The sequence below is a fragment of the Anas platyrhynchos genome, chromosome 6 (genome assembly GCF_047663525.1).
Source record: "Anas platyrhynchos isolate ZD024472 breed Pekin duck chromosome 6, IASCAAS_PekinDuck_T2T, whole genome shotgun sequence".
Taxonomy (NCBI): domain Eukaryota; kingdom Metazoa; phylum Chordata; class Aves; order Anseriformes; family Anatidae; genus Anas; species Anas platyrhynchos.
In genome coordinates, this window is record NC_092592.1 from 23,795,467 (window position 1) to 23,815,639 (window position 20,173).

At 38.2% G+C, this 20,173-nt stretch overlaps 1 protein-coding gene across 8 annotated transcripts in view; it reads left to right on the top strand.

Annotated features, from left to right (window-relative positions):
• Positions 1-4: 4 nt before the first annotated feature.
• Positions 5-20,173, top strand: part of LOC113843947 (kinesin-like protein KIF20B) — a 42,530-nt gene continuing 22,361 nt past the window's right edge. For 2 of the 8 annotated variants that reach the window (XR_011810033.1, XM_072039590.1), the window contains exons 1-19: positions 5-159; positions 1,703-1,859; positions 2,366-2,452; positions 2,552-2,668; positions 2,876-3,014; positions 4,499-4,683; positions 5,850-5,898; positions 6,562-6,756; positions 8,195-8,306; positions 8,853-8,924; positions 9,405-9,551; positions 10,936-11,098; positions 11,713-11,967; positions 12,698-12,837; positions 13,362-13,512; positions 14,004-14,271; positions 14,858-14,919; positions 15,094-15,213; positions 16,760-16,925. Coding sequence is in view for 7 of the 8 variants with exons in the window: in XM_072039590.1 (XP_071895691.1) it covers positions 1,704-1,859; positions 2,366-2,452; positions 2,552-2,668; positions 2,876-3,014; positions 4,499-4,683; positions 5,850-5,898; positions 6,562-6,756; positions 8,195-8,306; positions 8,853-8,924; positions 9,405-9,551; positions 10,936-11,098; positions 11,713-11,967; positions 12,698-12,837; positions 13,362-13,512; positions 14,004-14,271; positions 14,858-14,919; positions 15,094-15,213; positions 16,760-16,925 (2,584 nt within the window). In the remaining variant the exon portion in view is untranslated. Of the gene's footprint in view, positions 160-191; positions 328-1,163; positions 1,352-1,702; positions 1,860-2,365; positions 2,453-2,551; positions 2,669-2,875; positions 3,015-4,498; positions 4,684-5,849; positions 5,899-6,561; positions 6,757-8,194; positions 8,307-8,852; positions 8,925-9,404; positions 9,552-10,935; positions 11,099-11,712; positions 11,968-12,697; positions 12,838-13,361; positions 13,513-14,003; positions 14,272-14,857; positions 14,920-15,093; positions 15,214-16,759; positions 16,926-20,173 lie in introns of those variants that run through there. The other 6 variants (XM_072039593.1, XM_072039591.1, XM_072039594.1 and 3 more) reach the window with 6 other exon arrangements.

The window sequence follows — 20,173 nt, forward strand, 5'->3', positions numbered from 1 at the left end:
ACATTTCCCAGCGAGCCTTGCGCCGCCGCCGCATCCATTCCAGCGGCCGGCCCCTTCCCGGCTCCCAGCATGCCGCGCGGCGCGGCGCGCTGCCATTGGCTGGATTTGAATAGAGCCCGCGGCCGGTTCGCTCTGAGCCGTCCGCTGCTCCCGGGGCAGGTGAGGGGTGGTGGGGCTGGGGTGAGGGGGTTCTGTGCGGGTCGTGGCGCTGCTGCTGCCGGCCGGGGGCTCTGTCAGGGCGGCTGCCGGCCTGTGCTCACTGCGCAGCCCTCCCGCTGCGGCCCCGCGGCCGGCTGGTGCCCGTTAGGCGACGCGGGGCGCAGCCGTGTGCGTGCTGTAGGCGAACAACGCGGCGGGTGTGGGGCACACGGGGCTGGGGGGGGGGCTGTGGGGTCAGGAGCGAGGGGGCTCTGAAGCGGCCCTGGCGCTGTCTGCTCTTTAACGAGCGCTGCGTGTCCCCTGCTGCCTTTAGGGAGGTGGCAGCCGTACGGTTCTCTGGTGTAGGCGTGGGGGTGGGCGTTGGAAGGCTGCTGAATCGCTGCGTCCAAAATAGTGGGAAGCCGGGCAATAAATAATTGTTGAATTGCCAAGACACTTGCTGCCGTGGTGCGTGAGTAACAGCCCAGCGAGCTACTGTAACGCCCAATAAAAGCCGCGAAGTCACCAACTGTCATAGTCACCAACCGTTAGGCTGTGGAATGTCTCTGAGGTCTGTCCCATGTTAAGCTACCCTGGGTTATCTCCACAATTCCAACTGTTTGTTAGGTCCTGTGGAGATAACTGCAGCTTGGATTAATCTTGCAAGGAGCTTTTATTCCAACTGGACACTAAATGCAAAATGTGACAAAGTGGATATGGAACAATGTGGCTGTTCTTATTAAATAGTGTATGTAAACATTTTCTAATCAGGCACTGTGGTTTTGGCAAGGTTGTGGTACACAGAAAAGGCTTTTTCCTGGTAAACAGTTGTGTTGTGGTTTAGCACAGCAGGCAGCATAGCAGCCCACAGCTGTGCATTTACCCCTTCCACAATGAGATGGGAGGGAACAGGAAAACAGTAAAACTCATGGGTTGAGATAAAGGAAGGGGAAATAATAAAATCAAAATAAGATGCACAATGCAATTGCTTACCACCTGTTGACTGACATGCAGGAACATGGTAGGCAGCAGCTTCTCCCACCTCAGCCAGCCTCCCCAGTTTTCTTGTTCAGCACTACAACACATGGTATGGGACATCCCTCTGGGCAGCCAGGGCCAGTTGTCCTGGTTCTGTCCCCTCCCAGCTCCTGGAGCACCCCCAGCCTCCTCCCAGGCAGGGCAGCAACAGAAGCTGAAAAGTCCTTGACTTAGTGTGAGTACTGCTCTGCAACAACTGAAACATCTGTGTGTTATCAATGTTTTCCTTCTCCTAAATCCACAACATGATACCATACTAGGTACTATGAAGAAAACTAACACTGTTTTATCTGGAACCAGGACAAGTTGCTTTTCACAGAAAACTGTGGCTGGTCTTAATGCGTTCTGATGTCAATGCTTCTGTCCAAGTATTGGAAGCTTGATGTGCAAGCCATGAACAGTGTGAAGAAAGCCTTCTCCTGAAAGAAGTTATGGGTGTCACTTAGCCTCATGTCATCTGTCAGAGTTTAGAAACTCTACATTATCTAGAAATAGCAAACAAAATACTTAATATATCATCTTGCAGGATGGACCCAATTTGGGATGAAGATAAATTTTTCAGACCATCCTACGTTACAAGTGCTGAGCTGCCTCAAAGAACAGGACCAGTAAGTGTGGAAGATATTAAAGCGGATCTCTCTGATGAATTTTCATTGGTTTCATCAAGCTCTGATACAAGCCAGGTAAGAAAGCTTTAAATGCTTACATTATTTTGATTGTTTTAATAAACGTAGTTCTTTCATTGGTAAGAATCATTACAATTTTACAGAGGAGATGAAAAGCTTCTTTACTGTCCTTTTAATTTGAAGGGTATGCATAGGATAGACAAAATTGCGGTGATGCACCTAAAAGGTGCATCATCTTTACATGTGGATGAGGCTAATGTCAGATCAGTGCAGCTTAATCATAAGATTTTTTTTATGTATTTTGTTCTTGCAATGCAGTATACATATGTGCTATAATATTATTTGTTTTGAGACTTTAGGTTATCACAGGGAACTACTGTAGGGGCCTGAGTGCTTGTGAAAACTGACATAGTGAGTTATTTTTGCTTCCTGTGTCATCAGATGAGTCTATCCAAAATAGCCTAATGAAAACAGCAATGCCTTAACGTGCTAGATATCAGCACGTTAGAAGCACAGCAGAATCTAGTCAAACTTCTAACTTCATTCTCATCTTTTATTTTAAGAGGAGCAGTTTGGAGTCTAAAGGACACATTGAAGTTTGCCTGCGTGTTAGGCCATTTACATTATTGGAAAAAGAAAATGAATCACAGGTGTGACATTTATTTAATTAAAAAATATATATGCCTTTCCAGTAAGGTGAGCTTTTTACTCTTTTTCATGTCTGTTTTGCTTTTGCTTCCTTTTAATAGGACTGTTTTTTAGTGGAGGATTCAACAAGTATTATACTGAAGCCCCCTAAAAATTCCTTGAATCGACTGAGTGAAAAAACTGCTGGGCAGCAGATACAGAAATTCACTTTTTCACAGGTAAATGACTTGTCTTTAAAAGCTTTTAAGTTATTTATTGGGGGGGGGAAAAATGTTGCTTGACTTCTATTACTTAATAAAAGCAAAACAAGCAAACTTCTTTTAATCTTTTAGTCTAAGATTAAAAACAAAACAATACCTGGTTCTTTAAAAGTCTTTAATGATTGATTAAATAAAGATATTAACCGGTTTCTTGGTAATGTTCAGGTTTTTGGACCTGAAACAACTCAAGAAGAATTCTTTGAAGGTACAATGAAGCAACCAGTGCAAGACTTCTTAGAAGGATATAATCGTCTTATTTTTACATACGGTGTTACAAATGCTGGGAAAACATACACGTTCCTAGGTATGGGTAATGACTTTTTTTCCTTGAACTAATGAACTAACTTTCTTCACTTAGTAAAGTGAGAATTCCTTCTGGTAGAGTCATTCTAACTCTTTCATTTAGTGATACTACAGAACCTGCATGTTGGCTTCTCTTTAATATTAGCAAATATTAGTAAATTGCCTTTGAAAGTCTCATTCCATAACAAATATCATTAAACTGGCAGCAATTGGAGTCACTACCAGAATTTATGTATACATACAGTGATATTCGTTTGTAAGGCTGTAACAATTTTAGTCAGGTGTCTTGAATGTCAGTGTGGGGCGGTGGGGGGTTGAGAAAAAATACATGTTCTACACACTTCTCACATCCTGGTATATAAGTCACTCTACAGCAGGCTAATTTCTTTTTTTTTGTTGTTGCTACATTGAAGTTACATACGTATCTTTAATGCTGTTCCTTGTTTGAAGAAAGCATATCTGAGTTTGTAACATTTGTCATAGGCAAAGAGCAAACATTTCAAAATGTTTGATTACTTTTAAGTATTTATACCTTGCCTCAAGTATCCGAGTTTAGCAATAATATCACAGCACATCAGGAGTCAAGATCATCTATTTTTGTACTGTTAAAGCTCAATCTCCTTTCTGGCCAGAAGATGTCCTTCTTTATTTTTCAACCAATCTTAACAAATGAGGTGACCGGATTTACAGAGAATCAAGTTCCCCTTTTTCTTTATGATACTTTCAGTAGTTCTAGATGCTATATGAATTACCTGATACACAGAAGTAGTAGAAGACAATCGGTATTCTAGTGATCAGTCATTTCAATAAATGTGAATTTCCTATGACACAAGGTTCAGTGTCATTCTAGGTTATGTTCTTTTAGGTGAATTATAAGTGAAGACTACTGCCCGTGAATTCAGTTATCATTACTTGGGGGTGATAATGCCAACTATTTCTTGTTGTAATAGAAACAACATTTCTTTTTGATGTGAACTGGGTTGGGGTATGTTATGAGATGTGGCTATTCATTAACTTTTTTGATTAATGCATTTTTAGATTTGATGCTTTCTCAAGGTATCATGCTTCTAGGTCTTCACCATTCAGCCCTGTCAATTCTTACTATTGCTCAATATCTAAGTCTTTAAAAACACATAGATAACTTTCATAGAGCGTTCCGTAACTTTTCCAGTACATGGTCTCACTTGTGTTCGCAATAGACTTTTCAAACTTGTAAGGCTAAGCTTATACAGTTTTTGCTGTCATTCTTTGTGTTATGGTGGATCCTGTACTATCAAAGGAATAGAGCATGAGCTGCTGCTTCAAGCCAATACTTTCCAAAAGCACTCTGACATAAGGACATGGAAAACATTACTTCTGGCTGTAACTGGCCTCCGAATTCCTCATGTATGCCTTGAGATTGGAATCACTTATCTTTGTCCTCATGTATGTGTATATCTTGTTTACAATAGTAACTGGTATCTTTCTTTTGGATGCTGCTTACAGGAACTGAAGATGACATTGGTGTTCTGCCAAGGACTATGGATATGCTGTTCAAAAGTATTCAAGGAAGGCTATACCCAGGAATGGATCTCAAACCCCATCGATGTAGAGATTATGTAAAGCTGACTAAAGACCAAGTGAGAGAAGAAACTGCTATTAAAAACTCTCTACTTCGTCTAACAAAAGAGGTAGAGGAGCGCTTCTTTCTATGATAAGCACATGCATCTTAGATAGCTCAGTGTCCCTCCTGTTCATTTTTCAATGGAAAGAGGCTTCTGTGTTTATGCATGGGTATATCTACTATTGGGCAGGCACCCAAATTAGCAGTAAAGTAAGCAATAGAGCTAATGAGCCGTGGTCTCCTGTGGATTTGTTTTGTAGCTGAATGCTTGATAGCATGTAAGCTCTAAGGTTTTTTTTCTATAGCTTAAGCACTTAATAACTTATCCTCTGGGGTTGCTGTTCGTTAATAAAGACTGAATGTAAGTAGCACCCAATCTGTGGGGACATGAGTAGGTCCATACCTTTAAACAGTTTACTGGCTTCCAGGACACCTGGAAGAAATTCATGCTCTTCAGGACATTTCCCTCTTTCAGGTTGGCATTGTGTATTTAAAGGAAGCCAAAAATTATTTTGAAATGGAAAAGGCATAAAGCCAGCGGAGCTTTAAAGATTTGAAACAAAATAGGTTTCTGGTAGTCTTAGCAGATAGCTGTCATTAACTGTTGAGCGGTCCAAAAATACACTTCAGTTGCATGAGTTATCTGGAATTCAACCTGCTTAGTCCAATTACAGTTGTGGGGGCTGTGTCTTACACTAGCATACTTCTTTCTTGGTGTTTTTAATTCAGAATGGATGGTGTATTACAAAAAAGGAGCAGATGCTACAAACTAAAAATAGAGAGTGATTCTTGTGCTATTTTCTTTTTTCACTGGGGAAGATTGAAGCATTTCCTTAGTGGTGTGCTTGGTCTTACTGGGGTATTCTAACTTGTGGAGTTCGTTACCTTGATTTTATCTGTGAGTTAAGTGTGAATTTCTGTGGTGTGGAAGGTAGGTGGCAGTACAACTCACTTTAAAGGCACAGGCATGTATTCAGTATAGCTTCAACAGTCTTTAAGTACTTTAGGAGAAAAAAGTCTTCTCTGTGTGTGTGTGGGGGGAAAAAGCTGTGTAAAACTGATCTAGGTTGAGTGAGAATATAAGAATAAAATAAACGGCTGTGTGTAGGTACATGCAGTAACAGTAAACAAATCTGTTCACGTGATGTATGTGCCTCCTCTAATTTCTAGAAGTGTGCTCACAAGCCGCACTTCAATGATACATCCTAAAGTCTCTGTTTTTTTTTTCTGTAGGTAGAGCATCAAAATACTGCCAACAGCAAAGCACCAGTTGATTCTAAGGGTATGTTTGATACTAAAGAACTACCATTAATAAAACTGGCAAAGATGCTTTTTAAGGTCGATAACTGGCTTCTGGCTTAGGTTAAATGCCAAATGATCCTTTTATTATTATTATTATGACTGAACTGAATAATGAGCAAGCTATCTAGACAGAAAACACAAGGATGAAATGGTTAGGAGACTACCTGTGCATCTACCCTAAACTGGTATTATATGAGGTAAAACTACAGCAAGGAAAAGTAGTGCTGCTTGTGCTATGGGTCCTTAATGGAATCCTGACAGACTTCTACAGTATTTATTTAATTAGAAAAGAACAACTCTAGCATTTAAAAACTACCTAAATAATAAGTTTGCCTCCAGTCAGAGTGAAGTATACTACTCAGCTTAATTGTGTATCTTCTGAAGATACTGAAGAGATTTCAGTAATTCTAACCATTCCTAAAATCTAATCAGATAATGAGCTTGGAAATACATGTTCTAGTTTTAGGTGTCTTTGCAAATGTGTAAGGTAAGAATATGACTTCCAGATGTTTAAGGGGGGCGGAATTTCAATAGAAAGCTTTTTTTTTTTTTGAGAAGGCTTATGTAGTAGGTCACTTAATCATTTCTAAATACAGCTCACTTTACTAGCTCTGTTTACTTTGTAATATTTTGTTCTTGACAGACTTGGAAGAACCCTTAAAAGGATCAGAACAATCTAGCACCACAGTGGAAAATTACTTGAAGTTCTCTGTTTGGGTGTCATTTTTTGAGATATATAATGAATGTTTTTATGATTTACTGGTTCCTATATCAAATGACAAGAAAAGAAAAACACTCCGCCTGGCTCAAGATGTCAAGGGATGTCCTTATGTAAAAGGTGATTAGAATCTATTGTAAAATGTGGAGCTTGGTATGGAAAATTGTTCTTCCTATAGTCATGTTTTTCTAGACTAGAAAATGCCTAAATAGATTCAGTGAAGCACTAGAAATGTCCAGTTGAATATGAAAGGCAAGTCTATATACAGCTCTTATCTTCAATATTGTCTTCCCTTTCCCTGCATGTAAACCTGTGTGGATTCCACAGTCTTCATATTTCTTAGAAACATAGAAACAAGAGAATCTTAAATCTTATTCTTTTCCATTTAAAAAAAAAAAAAAGTTCTAGAAGTTCTTACCTGTGGTTATAACTGGCTCAACAGTTGGGTTTCTTAGTATCTTCTGTGGAAAATCAGATTTTAGTCACCATATAAGAAAACTTGTTCTGGCTACAGATTTACATTTTACAGTACTTCAAACCAATAATATTACAAGTTTGATTATTGGTTTTGGGGGGTGGTATCAGACCTCACATATAACAATTCAATCTTCATGTCGGGTCCTGGAAAAAGTAGGGTTTGATACTTGTTTGACTTGTTCTACTTTTTTTGACAATTGAGATGCCAATTCTAGATTATTAAAAGCTTGTTTGCTGGTATTTGGCATGTTTTTATCTTACATAGGCAAGGCCATAAATTGAGAAAGCTGAAGTGGACGTTAAACCTAACTCATTCACTTCTTCAAACACCAAAGTGTGTGAAATAAGAAATAGCCTACTTCGAGCTATGCTTTGGCTTAATCTTGATTATAAAGCTTAGTGTCAGGCTGTTATTGAGAGAAACACTTAATGATTTGTTTTTTCTTGAGGAACCACTTAAGGACTCTTTTTTTTTTCTTGGTCACATGGTATACTTGACAATACAATTTTGGTGGCCTTTCTGCTGTTGATATTATAAGATGTGTTAGGGTGACTGTAGGTATTAACTCTAGCACATACAGAGATGAAATAGTCATTATGTTGTAGCCAAAATTCCTCACTGATGCTTTTTCAGTTAAGTTGGTGGCCCGAAAAGGTATCCAGATAACCTGTCGTGGGTGTTCTTCCCCATACTCCCAGTCTGCTGGCTGAAACAGAAAGTGGTTCGCGTATTCTGCCTTAATGCATACATAGGACTTTTGTAATATTAGAGCCTACCTCGTTTTTTCAGTGCTCATGCTAAGGCTGCTTGCTTAATTTGGATAGAACATGCTTTGGTGTGTTGATAGGATGAAATGATGTGATATACCTTGCCCTTTCTTTTTCATTGGAGGAGGAATTTAATCCTCTCTGTTATCATTCTATAATTTGTCTGAAGAGTTTTAGTAAAATTAGTAAAAACATTAGTAAAATGTTTGTATGGCTTGAAAATGTATAATTCTCCGTGTGCATATATTATCCCCAGCTTTCTTCTTCCTGTTGTCTAATGATGGTTACAAAATGATTTTCTTTTTTCCTAAAGATCTGCAATGGGTTCAGATCTCTGATTCCAGAGAAGCTTTTAGACTTCTGAAACTGGGGCTGAAACACCAGAGTATTGCAAGTACAAAATTAAATACTTCCTCCAGCAGAAGGTGAGAAATTTTGAATAACATAGAATATAAGATGGTGTGGGTGGGAAGGAGAAGCTAAAATATGGACTGTGGCTTTTGGAGGGTAAGATGTTTTAACAAGTTCTAGATACATAGGTTTCAATTCGTCCTCTAACAGCATGTGACCCCATGCTTTAAATCCAAAGGATTCTTCCTTCAAGAAGATGAATGTGTATAAAAGCTAACAATATTTTATCAAATATTCTCTTCAAGGCAGACGAACTTAGCTTTAGTCCATCTAGATGTCTGGGGGGGGCAAAATCCATACAACAAAAATTTATACCCCGAAAGAAAAGCTGAAAAGAATAGAAGGTTTCATGTAGATGAAGACCAAGAAATTCTTCCTCTAAGCAAAATAATTAGTGTGAGTTCCAGCTGTTTAAAAAGTTCAATGTATCTGGTAGAGTAAATGCTTAGATACATGGACAGATTTAACGGGGTTTTGAACAAGTGTTGTAGATAGCAAAGTGTTTTTTCTAAGTTTTAGTCTCACTTCATTTCTCTCTACTGACTTCCAACTTCTTTCAGTCACAGCATATTCACAGTTAAGGTACTGAAAATTGAAGATTTTGAAACACCCCGGGTGACGCGAGTCAATGAGTAAGTTCAGAGCAGAATTCACCTTTTCCTTTGGGATGTGTCATTAGTTGCCTTCCATGCTGGTGTATTGGTACTGTGCTGTACACCTAGTGTTCCCTGGCCTCATGCATAAAACTATGGTTTCCCCACTTCTTATCTATTTGTAGTACTAAGCCTTCTACCTCAAGCTGTCAGGTTGCAATGTTCTATATCTTGCATCCTCTGCTCAGCACAATGTTTCCCTACCCTGCTTCACTCTACTTATGAAGTCATACAAGTCCTCACGGAAGAGGATGAAGGGGAAATATAGGAAGCTTTTTGGGAAGGGGTTTGGCAGGAAGTAGTGTCAAACTTGACTGGGGAAGCAATGCTGAAAAGGTGGAAGGGTTGATGTAGATGAAGACTAAAAAATCCTTTCTCTAAGAAAAGTTGATTAAAGTGATAAATAATTAGCGCATATTCCAAGGCAAGAAAGCTGAATTTTCCTATTTTTGCCTTTAGATTGTCACTGTGTGATCTTGCTGGTTCAGAAAGATGCACCAAGACACGTAATGAAGGTGATAGATTGAAAGAGAGTGGAAATATAAATACCTCTCTCCTGATTCTAGGCAAGTGTATTAATGCACTCAAGAACTGTCAACAGTCAAAGTAAGTCCTACAGATTGCAAACATGTATATACATATATATATATACACATATATACTTCTCACGCATTGCATACAACAGTTAAGCTAGTACTTGAAATATACTAGCTGACGCTGAGTTTCTTCTGGAAAAGATGGATAGACTTTCCAGATGTATAAAGTCTTTTTGATCTACTAAAGTGCTCTATAAATTTGTTTGCTTTGCTTTTTAATTAAATCATTAAATTGTAAATTGGTAAACATGCTGTCATAGGTTTTAGCAATTTAACTCTTCTGAGTTTGGCTTGTCAAACAAATTCTGGAATGACTTTTAAAACCACTTTTCAGTACCCTTACTGTAAAAGGATGAACGTTTAACTCATTTATTTCTCTGTTAACAATTTGCTATGTAATTCTACTGTCCCAATTTTCCTCACAGTGATATTGCTACGTTTATCCTAACAAAAAGAATTGTTTTTCCAAATTTTGATGTAACACTAGCCAGATCAGAAAGAATGGTAACCATATGCAGACAAAAAAGCCTACCTGCTATTTATAGGCTAGATTGGGATCTAAATGAGAGTAGACTGAACTTTTTGTATTTTAAACAACTGTACAATATATATTGTCACATCTGGTTGTAACTTTCCAGGAATTCTTTTCCACAGTTTCTCATCTAAAGATCTTTCTGTTCCAGAAGTTGAATGAACTCACTTTGCTCATGATATGCCCTTATGAGCTTTACCACTTGTGCCATTACGCTGTGCCTGACAGCCTATTCACAGACTATTATGCTTAAAAGATTTTTTTTTTTTTAAAAAAAAGCTTTGCTAGTGACTTGCAGTCTCCTATCTTTCTGTCCATTCTAGATAGGAAGGATGCATTAAAACTACCAGATTCTTAATGGGCTTGAATGTATTCAGAATGTCTTTCTGGTCCTAATAACTTGGAATTCTAACAACATACAACAAATGTTCTGAAGCATGATTTCTTAAAATATTTGACTTTTTTGCAGTTATTTTTCTTAAAATGATTGGTTATTGTTCCTGCTTGTGGGTCACATGTTCTGACAGTGTAACTGCCTTGATATGTTCTGTAGCATTATTCATGTAATTCAATAGCTGTCATGTGAGGCTGTGTGACCTACCCTGGGTTAAATGTTGAACGTGTTAAAGGGCTCCCATTGGTAGTTTTACTGTATCCTAACTGAGAAGATAATGATTAAGTAGCAGCTGAAACAGCCATGCAATCTCCATGAGCAGGTGTATCTAGCAAAAAACAATTTTAATTCATATAAATATTACTGTAGTTAGTTATAGCTTGTAGTCTTCCAGCTGGATAGCTCTTATATTGACTGGAACTTTTTTAACTTCTGGCCATGATTTTTTTTTTTTTTTTGTCTTCAAAGGCTGCAGCAGCACATACCATTTCGGGAAAGTAAGTTAACTCATTTTCTTCAAGGATTCTTCAGTGGAAGAGGGAAAGTATACATGATAGTAAACATAAGCCAGTGTGCTTCAGCATATGATGAAACACTCAATGTGCTGAAATTCTCGGCCATTGCACAAAAAGTAAGTGTGTAGTTGTTTATCTTGTTGATCAATAATTATGATTTGCATTTAAAGAAGGGGCTCTCTCACTTCTAAGAACATGAATTTAATTACTGCATTTTCTGTCCCCATGTTGTGATCAAATTTTCTAATTACTTTTAGTCAGGCTTTATTTTCTTGTGAAGTGTCTAAGAAGCTCTACTAGAACATTCTTTTACTTTGGAGTGTGAGGGCAGGAACATCCTCTACCAAGAAAATCCTCTACTCCTGCAAAATGTCTAGCCTGAATGGAAGAGGCTTCTTATATTTAGAAGAAACTCCCTAAAATTGGGTAAACTTTGTTTCTCTGCACATAATATAGTCCTATCCAGGAGAGCATGTTAGCTGCCCCATATGCCACTGACATCCGAATTCTGAATACTGTTCAAGTATTGACAAAAGTTCGACAGCAAAGCCTGAAAGGTTTCAGTAGGAAAGTGGAGGTTAAGCAGAATGGCTAAGAGTAAATGCAATGATATAACCTTGAAAAAGATAGAAGACTAAACTGTCAGATCAGTACTGGAGCCTTAATGGAAGACACAAAGCTTCTGAGATTTAAGAAATACTGATTGCTTTGTTCTTTATTTTCTGAGTAGGTTTTAGTTATGGACACATCTATTCTTCCCCATGATCAGTCATTTGGCCAGAAATTGGTAAGAGAATCATCACTACTAAGTGATGCTAAAATTCCTATTCCGAGGAAAAGAGCTACTATTCTATGGGACCGGAGCTTAGAAGATGTGATCGAAGATGATAATGATGAGATGGAGGAACATCATAATTTGGAAAGAGAAGAAGAAGAGCAGAGACATGATGAAAATCAAGTCCTTATTGGAAAAGAAGAATATACAGTACGTATCAGGACTACTTCAGGAATTAGTGTAGCACTGAGTCTTGAAAAAACGTATTCTCCTGGTTTCCTTCACCTCTCTCGTATTCCTTTTGATCACCTTTTTCCATAAATCCAGTGTTAAGAACTAAAAGCGGGATTACTCAGATTTTTCATCTATTGTAGGAAAGATGCATGAAATGTGTTGAAATACACACTGAGCAATGACACCTGCAGGTTTGCTTCTATTGGCTTTGTGTAACCTCTGGTCAGTATGTGTCAAGGATTACTTGTGTTCTATCAACAGAGAAGACCTTTCCCTTACATTTTGTTAACAGTTACTTTTAAGATTTTAGTCTCTTTTGGGACAGTGCTTCTTCAGAAAGTTACTTCCAGATAAAAGAGGGAGTAGGGAACAGATCAGAGTCTGTTTTGTGGAGGCTTCATTTATCTCAACCAAAAATGGATATTTGAAATACAAGAGCTAAAAAAGCTTAATTTTGCAGGACTTGAAGTTCTTGACAAATGCCATTTCTGTGCAAATTTATCTGTTCGTTACTAGCACAGCACTTTATTCTTCAATCTAATTGTGAATGCTCTTGTTTATGAAGAAGTTAATAAAAGAATTGAAAGAACTTTCTTTTTTTTTTTTCCAAACATAGTGAAGTGGTGTGTAAGTGTTCGAGGAATGGGGAAAAATCTCACTTCTGGGGAAACCAATACTTTATGAAAAATGCTAATTGTAATTCTAGGCACTGCTGAGTCTTATAGAAGACTTGAAGAACAAACTTATTTCTGAAAAGAAAAATAAGCTACTGCTGGAATTAAAAATTCGTGAAGAAGTGATACAAGAATTTTCCCAATACTTTGCTGAACGGGAAATAGATTTCAAGTAAGTTAGCTTTTAATTTGACTTAGAACTATTGCTTAAAAATAAGTGAATACACTTATTTCTTAAAATCTGACCTTTGGCCATAGTAGATTGTACTCTTCTGCTAGGCTTGCTCTGTTACTCTTACTTGTTAATACATCTGTTTCTATTTGTACTATGAGTTCAGGAAAAACACACTGTATGAAAGTTTGGGGGGTGGGGCCATGGGAAGGGGGAGGCTGTATCTCTGGAGTCCTTAGTGATACTCCAGACAAGTATTCTGGCTCAAGAAACTTAGAAAAAATGCTTCTAGGATACACTTCAAACTGTTGTAATTCCTCCTTGCTCTGTTTGCTGCCATCTCCCAACTCCATTCCCCCAGCAAATCTTGGGGAGTGGGGGGAAATACACTTCTTTTTTTAGTGTAAGAGTAGTATTCTGTGTATTATTCTGTTGTACCCAAATAAAGGAGAAACATCTTTGTTTATGGGAAGCTGTGCTAATAACTTAGCAGCTCTTTTAGCTGACTTTCTTTTCTACTACAGAGAGTGTCTTTCTCATGAACGTGAACGGCTCGAAGAAAATTCTGAAAGGCGTCTGGAAATCTTCAAGGAACTTGTAAATGGTTATACTAAAAACCCTGATGAAGAAGAGAAATTCAAGGATCAGTCTTGCAGTGAACAGGCTGGACCTCTGGTATTTTTTATTGACTTTTTCCCCTGAAGCTGTTTTGGTTTTTACTAATGTTTATGGGGTGGGATCCCTTGTCGGGATTAGACAGAAGGATTATTTCAAGGATGTTTTTTAAAGCCGTATCCTCAGCAAGACGTTAAATGAAATATAGATAGAAGAGTGGTTGCTGAGTCTAAAGGACACATTCAGAAGTCTTAGCTTGTATGTTAAACTTGAACGCAAGTTATCTGTAATTGTATGAAAGGGAATGTAATGGTGGATCATTAGACGCTATAGAAATAGGGCAGCTGTTACTTGATAATAGGCTTGTATGTGGAGGGAGACAAGGACTGGCAACCAAGTTGCATGTGAACACACAAGATAGCGTTTGAAGCTGGAACTAAAATTGTCTTTTTATAGTTGAATTCATAATGGTGTTCTACATTATTTTTCTAGAAATAATGGTTATTGTGTAATTATTTGCCAATTTTTAATGGATGTGAATTATCTTTCAGGATGGAGAATATAGCGTAGTGCCAGGCACCTGCATTGATCTTGAGGGCATTATTGATTCTCTGCAGAATGATGTCATTGATATTAAAAAGCAGGCAGAAGCAGCACATAGGTACATTGTGTCCCTAGAGGACCCACAGGAAGCTGTAGGTTGGCTTGAAAACCAACTGGGAAAAATTACCACTGAACTAACGAAGACCAAAGAAGAACTGACAAAGAAAACCACTGAACTAACCAAAGCCGAAGAAGAGCTGACACAGAAAAACAGGGGTGAGTTGAGTATGATTGATATGGAAGGCAGAAGAAATAGTTAACCAAGGTGAAATGGAAATAATTCGTTTGAGCGGGAACTGGGGGGCGGAGGAGGGAAACTCTAGAACTGGGAACCATGTTGCATACCAGAAGTGGTAACCTGTTGTGTGTGTATTCAGGTTGAACAACACAAATCTTGGTTGTTCCATTTTAGTTTTTCTAGGACAAGTCTGCAACAAACAGTTATAAACTTTCTGAAGTGTGGGGTAGAATGCCTATGTTATTGATGATTATGTTGTAATCCCTACGCTTTACATGATGTTGAGGCAGTGTTTTCAGGTACCTTGTGGAATATTGACAAAGGATACAACAATGATTTCAACATTCTCTTGATATGACTTACGCTTAATATGGGTTGCAAGACTCCATTATCCTTCTCCAAGAAATCTAGACGACGTTTGAAATGTGTTCTATGAGAAGTTAATGTGAAAATGAATCAATTTATTCAGAAGCTACTTAGGTACACGAGTATTTAGAAAAATGCACTAGTGAGTAAACAATATAATGGCTGCTTATATTATGCAGACTTCTCTGTATGTTACAGACCTTGAAATGCAGATGACTAAACTGGATGAGTCTGCTGAGCAACTTAAAAAAGCAACTGAGGTAATTTTATCAAGAAAATCTTGTGCTTCTTCTGGTAGCTTAAAATGCTTTTTTTCAGTCCGTTTATAGCTCTTTCGCTTGAGCTTATCTGAACTTGCTTTAAAATGCATTGTTTAATTCAACGACTTAATACTACATTAGAAACTGACTGAACTGCTGTTTCATATTTCCAAGAAAATGAATACACAGAATACAAGGATTCAAGAACTAATGGACATTGTGGGGCAAAAGGATGATGTTATTACAAGGCTACAAGATTTAATATCCCATTTAGAAGAAACTGTAAAAGACTATGTAAGTTGTACATATCTCAATTTTCTTTATAAGAAAAAAAACCAAACCTATGCTTGCCATGGATTTATCTGTTTTGGAAAACTAATTTTCTGTAAGTAGTCATAACTTCTAGGTTCAGTCTCAACACGCTTGTTTCCATTTCAAGCAATACCAAGTGGAAAGTGTGTGTGTTGGGGTTGAAATATGAAAGACGAGACTTCAGAAGCATGGAACTAAAATTACTGGAGGACTATTGATGAGACTGAGTAGGCCCTCTAAAGAAACAGCTCACACTGGGAGGGCTTAGGCAGTGGGAACAAACAGATTGTGTCATTGACTGTACTTTGGCCTGAATGAAAGGGAGGACTGAGAGGAAGAGTTCAAATTTAATTGAAGCTTCAGGTTAATAATATAAAGATCAACTGCGTGAATTAGGAACGAAAATATTAGTGTGGCCCAACAACCATCACAATATTAGTGTGGCCCAACACAGACCCACTTCCAAAGGAAGAGCCAGAGTATGTACAACCAGGGTATCTCTGCTTTTGTTGTGACTAATAAACTTGCTACTGGCTAATGTACTGCTAGCTGCTGAATTCCTAAAGTGTACCTGGGCAGTGTGTGTAGATTTAAAAAATAAGAAAAAACATGCAGTAGCTTTTTTGAACCTGATGCTCAGTAGTCTTAAGTAGTTCTGAGAACACTTTAAATGGAGTTTACTTTGTCAGCATTCAATCAGTTTCTCTTCCCCTGAAAAAATAAGGCTTTGACCTTGCTTAGCCTTTGATTCCCTATCTCTTCCTCACTGCAATTGAGGTTTTCTATAGTATTAAAGCTGAGTGAGAGTCGCAATGACTGCTACCTATTATTACTATTTTTTCCAAGAGCAAGGTTCCAACTCCATCCAATGTTTCTATGAGACTGTGTGGCATGACACTTAAAACATGGCCACGAGCCTTAACACTATTAGGAAGATTTTTCTTGAAGTCTTGAGGATGAGTAATAAGTCCTTGGCAGTGCCAGCATGGCTTACTGTTTGTGTCATCTTGTAAGAAACTTTAACTCATCTTAACTCAGTTAAACACCTGGTCCAAAGTATGTACAACAGAACTGACCAGGCTTTCAAACTGCATTGTCTGTCATGAATAAAATGATCTGTGCCTTTGAAGTTGATTTTAACTCCAAACTATAGCAACACCTACAAGCTCATCACTTCAGTGTCGTAAGAACTGATGATTTGTCCTTCAAACAAATTGGCAATTATATAAACTCTGTACATAGGAAATTCTTTTTTGGGTGGTAAACTCATTGATTGTATGTGAATCTTCACATTTTTGCAGTTTCCCAAGCTCTTGCTCTGCCTTCTATATTGTTGAAAGCGTTGTGCTCTCGGTATCTGAAGGCATACTTGCTCTTGCTTTAAGATATGTAATTGATTTCTATGGGGGTTTTCAGAGGAACATCTTACCCAAATATTTTTTGTATGCAAATACATTTACAAAATGTACTAAGACTTAAGTGCTCATTTTGTAAAAACTTCAATGTAACTGACTTTATTTTAATCCAGGACAAGACTGTAACTAGCATTAAAAGAAAAATGGCAGAGGAGAGCTCTAACAAAGTAGCTGAAAGCAGTCAGGTAAAGGAATCTGAGGAAACTGTATTGGAAGCGGGAAGAAAGCGTTCATTAGGAAATGAACCTACTGTGGAAGAAGAGCCACCTACAAAGAAAGGTACAATTTCTACCGTCACAGGACAAGGTGTCTTTCAAAAAAACTTGATTCCTATTCCAGAGCAGAAGCCAAAAGTTGCAAAGCGTAAACTTTGTGGTATGAGGAGAAAATCTGTGCTAAAATGTAAATGGAAGTAACTGTTATGTCAATGCTTGTTTGCAGAAGGTCTTATACTGTTCACTCTTAAAAGCTTAAAATACAAGTTAGTTTTTTAGACTGCTTCCTCTGTTGCTTTTTCCTCATCTGCTGATAAACTCCCAGACTCAGTAGTAATTCTAATCTTCAGGATTGTTCTCATATTAACCTTACTTCCACTTCTGCTCTTCTTCCGGGAGAGTAACATCACCTGCTCAAGTGCTTCAGAATTTCTCAGGACGAGCATCAAAGCTGTCAATGACTTATTAATTGCTCAGTCATACAATATGTGCTGTGAGACAATGTTTAATTCTGTGTGTGTGCTGTGAACACACCAGCACTGGTCAAGACGATAGTTCTGGCAAAGAAGAAAAGATTTCCATCTGAATAGGAGTAACTATTTAAGTCCATAGCTGGCCTGTTGCACAGCTCTTATGTTTGCACTTTCAGTTATCTTGCTTTCTTTACTTTATTTTCAAGTTTGCCAGGGTACCACTTCTTATTTCTATCAGCGTCATTAAAGTCTGTTTAATCATCAAGATAGAGCTATGTGGGCCTGATTTGTGCAGGCAGAGCTTACAGGTACCATTTCACATTTAACTTCTGGACACAGCTGGGCTTCAGTTTCCTAGAACTATGGAAGCCATATGCAAAAAGGGAATCAAACATCCCTTTGACACTTCCCTTCGACCCTTTCTTTCTTGCCTCTTTCTTTCTTGCCTTCCTCTTGCAAAGTAAGTTTGAGGAAGGAAATCTAGGCCTTGTTTGGATGAGGATGCTGCCCTAGGAAGTAGGGGAAGCAAGTAATTCTCAACAGGTTCTAGGAGTGATTATACAAACTAACAGCCAACAGGTTCATAAAGTGTTAAGCAGAGGTGTGTTTAGTATTGGAACAACATTCACAACTGTTTTGTGCAAGGAAAGGTCTGGAGGAAGAGACTAGGTTTGCCAACAGTAGCCAAGGGAGGTAAAATACTAGTGGGCAAATGGTATGTGTGACCCAGTAGAGCATTTCTGCTGCTTTTACAACTTAATTGAACACTTGTCAAATATCTGAAGTCTCACTGAAAGAAAGTTCTGTCTCTGTCAGAAGATGGCTTGGTACACCAAGGTACACCAAACATCTCTGTCTCTACCATCTTTGTTTGGAGTGAATACTGGATCCTAATGGTACCACTTGAAGGTACCATGTACATCAGTGTTACAGGAGGAGGTGGGGGCAGTTGATGAAGCTGGTGTAGACTCTTTAATACACTAGATAGTAGTAGATTTGTTATAACAACTAAAACGCTCTCAAAACAACAACAAAAAATAGAAATTTATTTTGAGAACTGACAGTTCCAGCATTGAGATTTTTCTGTTGAGAAATACAGGCTATTCAGTCATTTTAGGTGTTCCTCTTATTTTTAGGTGTTTAAGTGTCTGACTTCAAAACTGAGCTGTGAGACGTTCCATAATGGTTAAAAATACATGTTAAAAAAATTTACCATTCTTGTTAAGTATACTTGGCACAATAGAAAAAAGAGCACAAATATATTGTGTTGGCTGTTTCATAGGATTTTGCCATACTAGTGGCATGAGCTAAATTTGTTTTAAGAGATGATGTGTTATCTTGGCTTGAAGTTTTTGTACATTTCTTTGGCCTTTAGGTCTTGCCTTCCATGTTTTGGGACGGTGCTTTTAGTACTTCCTGAATTAGAAGATTCTGGACTGAATGGCACGCTATCTTCTTGCAGTAATATTTATCTTGCTTTATAAGCATAATTATGGTTTTCAGCACAAAGCATTGCAATTGCTTCTAATTCCTCTTGTGAATGGCTATCTTCTTACTGTAGGTGTTGGGCTATAAGCTCTTCAATTTCTCTCTTGATGCCTGAGATAACAAAGTACCTTCTAGTACCTCAGCTCCTTTCCCCTTCAATGAAGTATGTAAAACTGTCTAGTATGAAGAATATGTAGTGTTTAGTTTGATACATTTTCTTGGGCCTGCCTACACAATTGGCCTTTCAGAGGAAAACTATCTCCTAACCCAAAACTTTTAGTCTTCTAGAACTTAAAAGCATGGCTTTACAAGCTAAAGTACTGCTATCATTGTGTTTGATCTAGCAGGAGCTTTTGGTAGGTCTAATTAGAAGAGATCAGCAGGAAGAAAGTGTTTGGTAGAATTCGATGACTGTTTTTATTAAATTGGTTGCGGGCTGTCTGTAGGAGTTGTTGGATCAGTTCAGAGGCTGCTTCCATGCAGTGCATGTGATGCTATGTGATATGGCCACCCAATTCCACCCTGTGGTAGGTGCAGTACTTGCAAGAAACAGTATCTCCCTAGAATACATAATTGTCATAACCTCAACCTTAGAGATGGTCAGGCTTTTTTGTACTAAAACATGGCATGCAGGTTACTGAACAGGCGGCTGGATTCTCAAGCACTCATGAAATGCAGCTGGAGTCCCTTTTGATAGAGAGAAAATGCATGTGATTTTTAGTTAATTGCTCATTACTTATGGAAAAAGCAGTCTCAAGCTAATAAAATATTTATGCAATTTGAGTTTGGAAATTTGTATCTCTTTGTGAGAGAACTTTGCATGCGATGCTGTAGGTGTAGGCAGAAGTGGTGATTCTTACATTTTTTTTAGAGTCCAATTGAAAAAAGAGGAGGGGAAGGATAGGAACACAGTGATAAACTTGTGTGGGATTTCAGCTTCCTTTTTAAAGTAAGGGGACGTTGAGTATGAATGAAACTTCTCAAAAAGCGTATCATGCGTTTGCTCTTCTAAATATAGTTTGGGTGATTAGCTGTATTGAAGGGATTGTTGAACCAGTGAATGTGGAAACTAGATAGAACTAAATTATCTAGCTCATAATATTGGAACATTTTTATAAACTAGGTAGGTTCTCTACTAGTGTTAGAGTAGAAGGTTTGAACAGAGCTAAGGCAGAGAATTTTTTCAGGCTGAGGGCCTTTTGGTGCAAAGTACTTAGAAGTCCAAGGCACCTATTTCATGCTAAGCTATTCAGAGGGCTTTAATTACTTTGAGACTTCAAAAGGCCATCTGACGTGAGGGTATGTTTTCCATATTGTGACCATTTTTCACATCATAATTGCTACTTGGTAT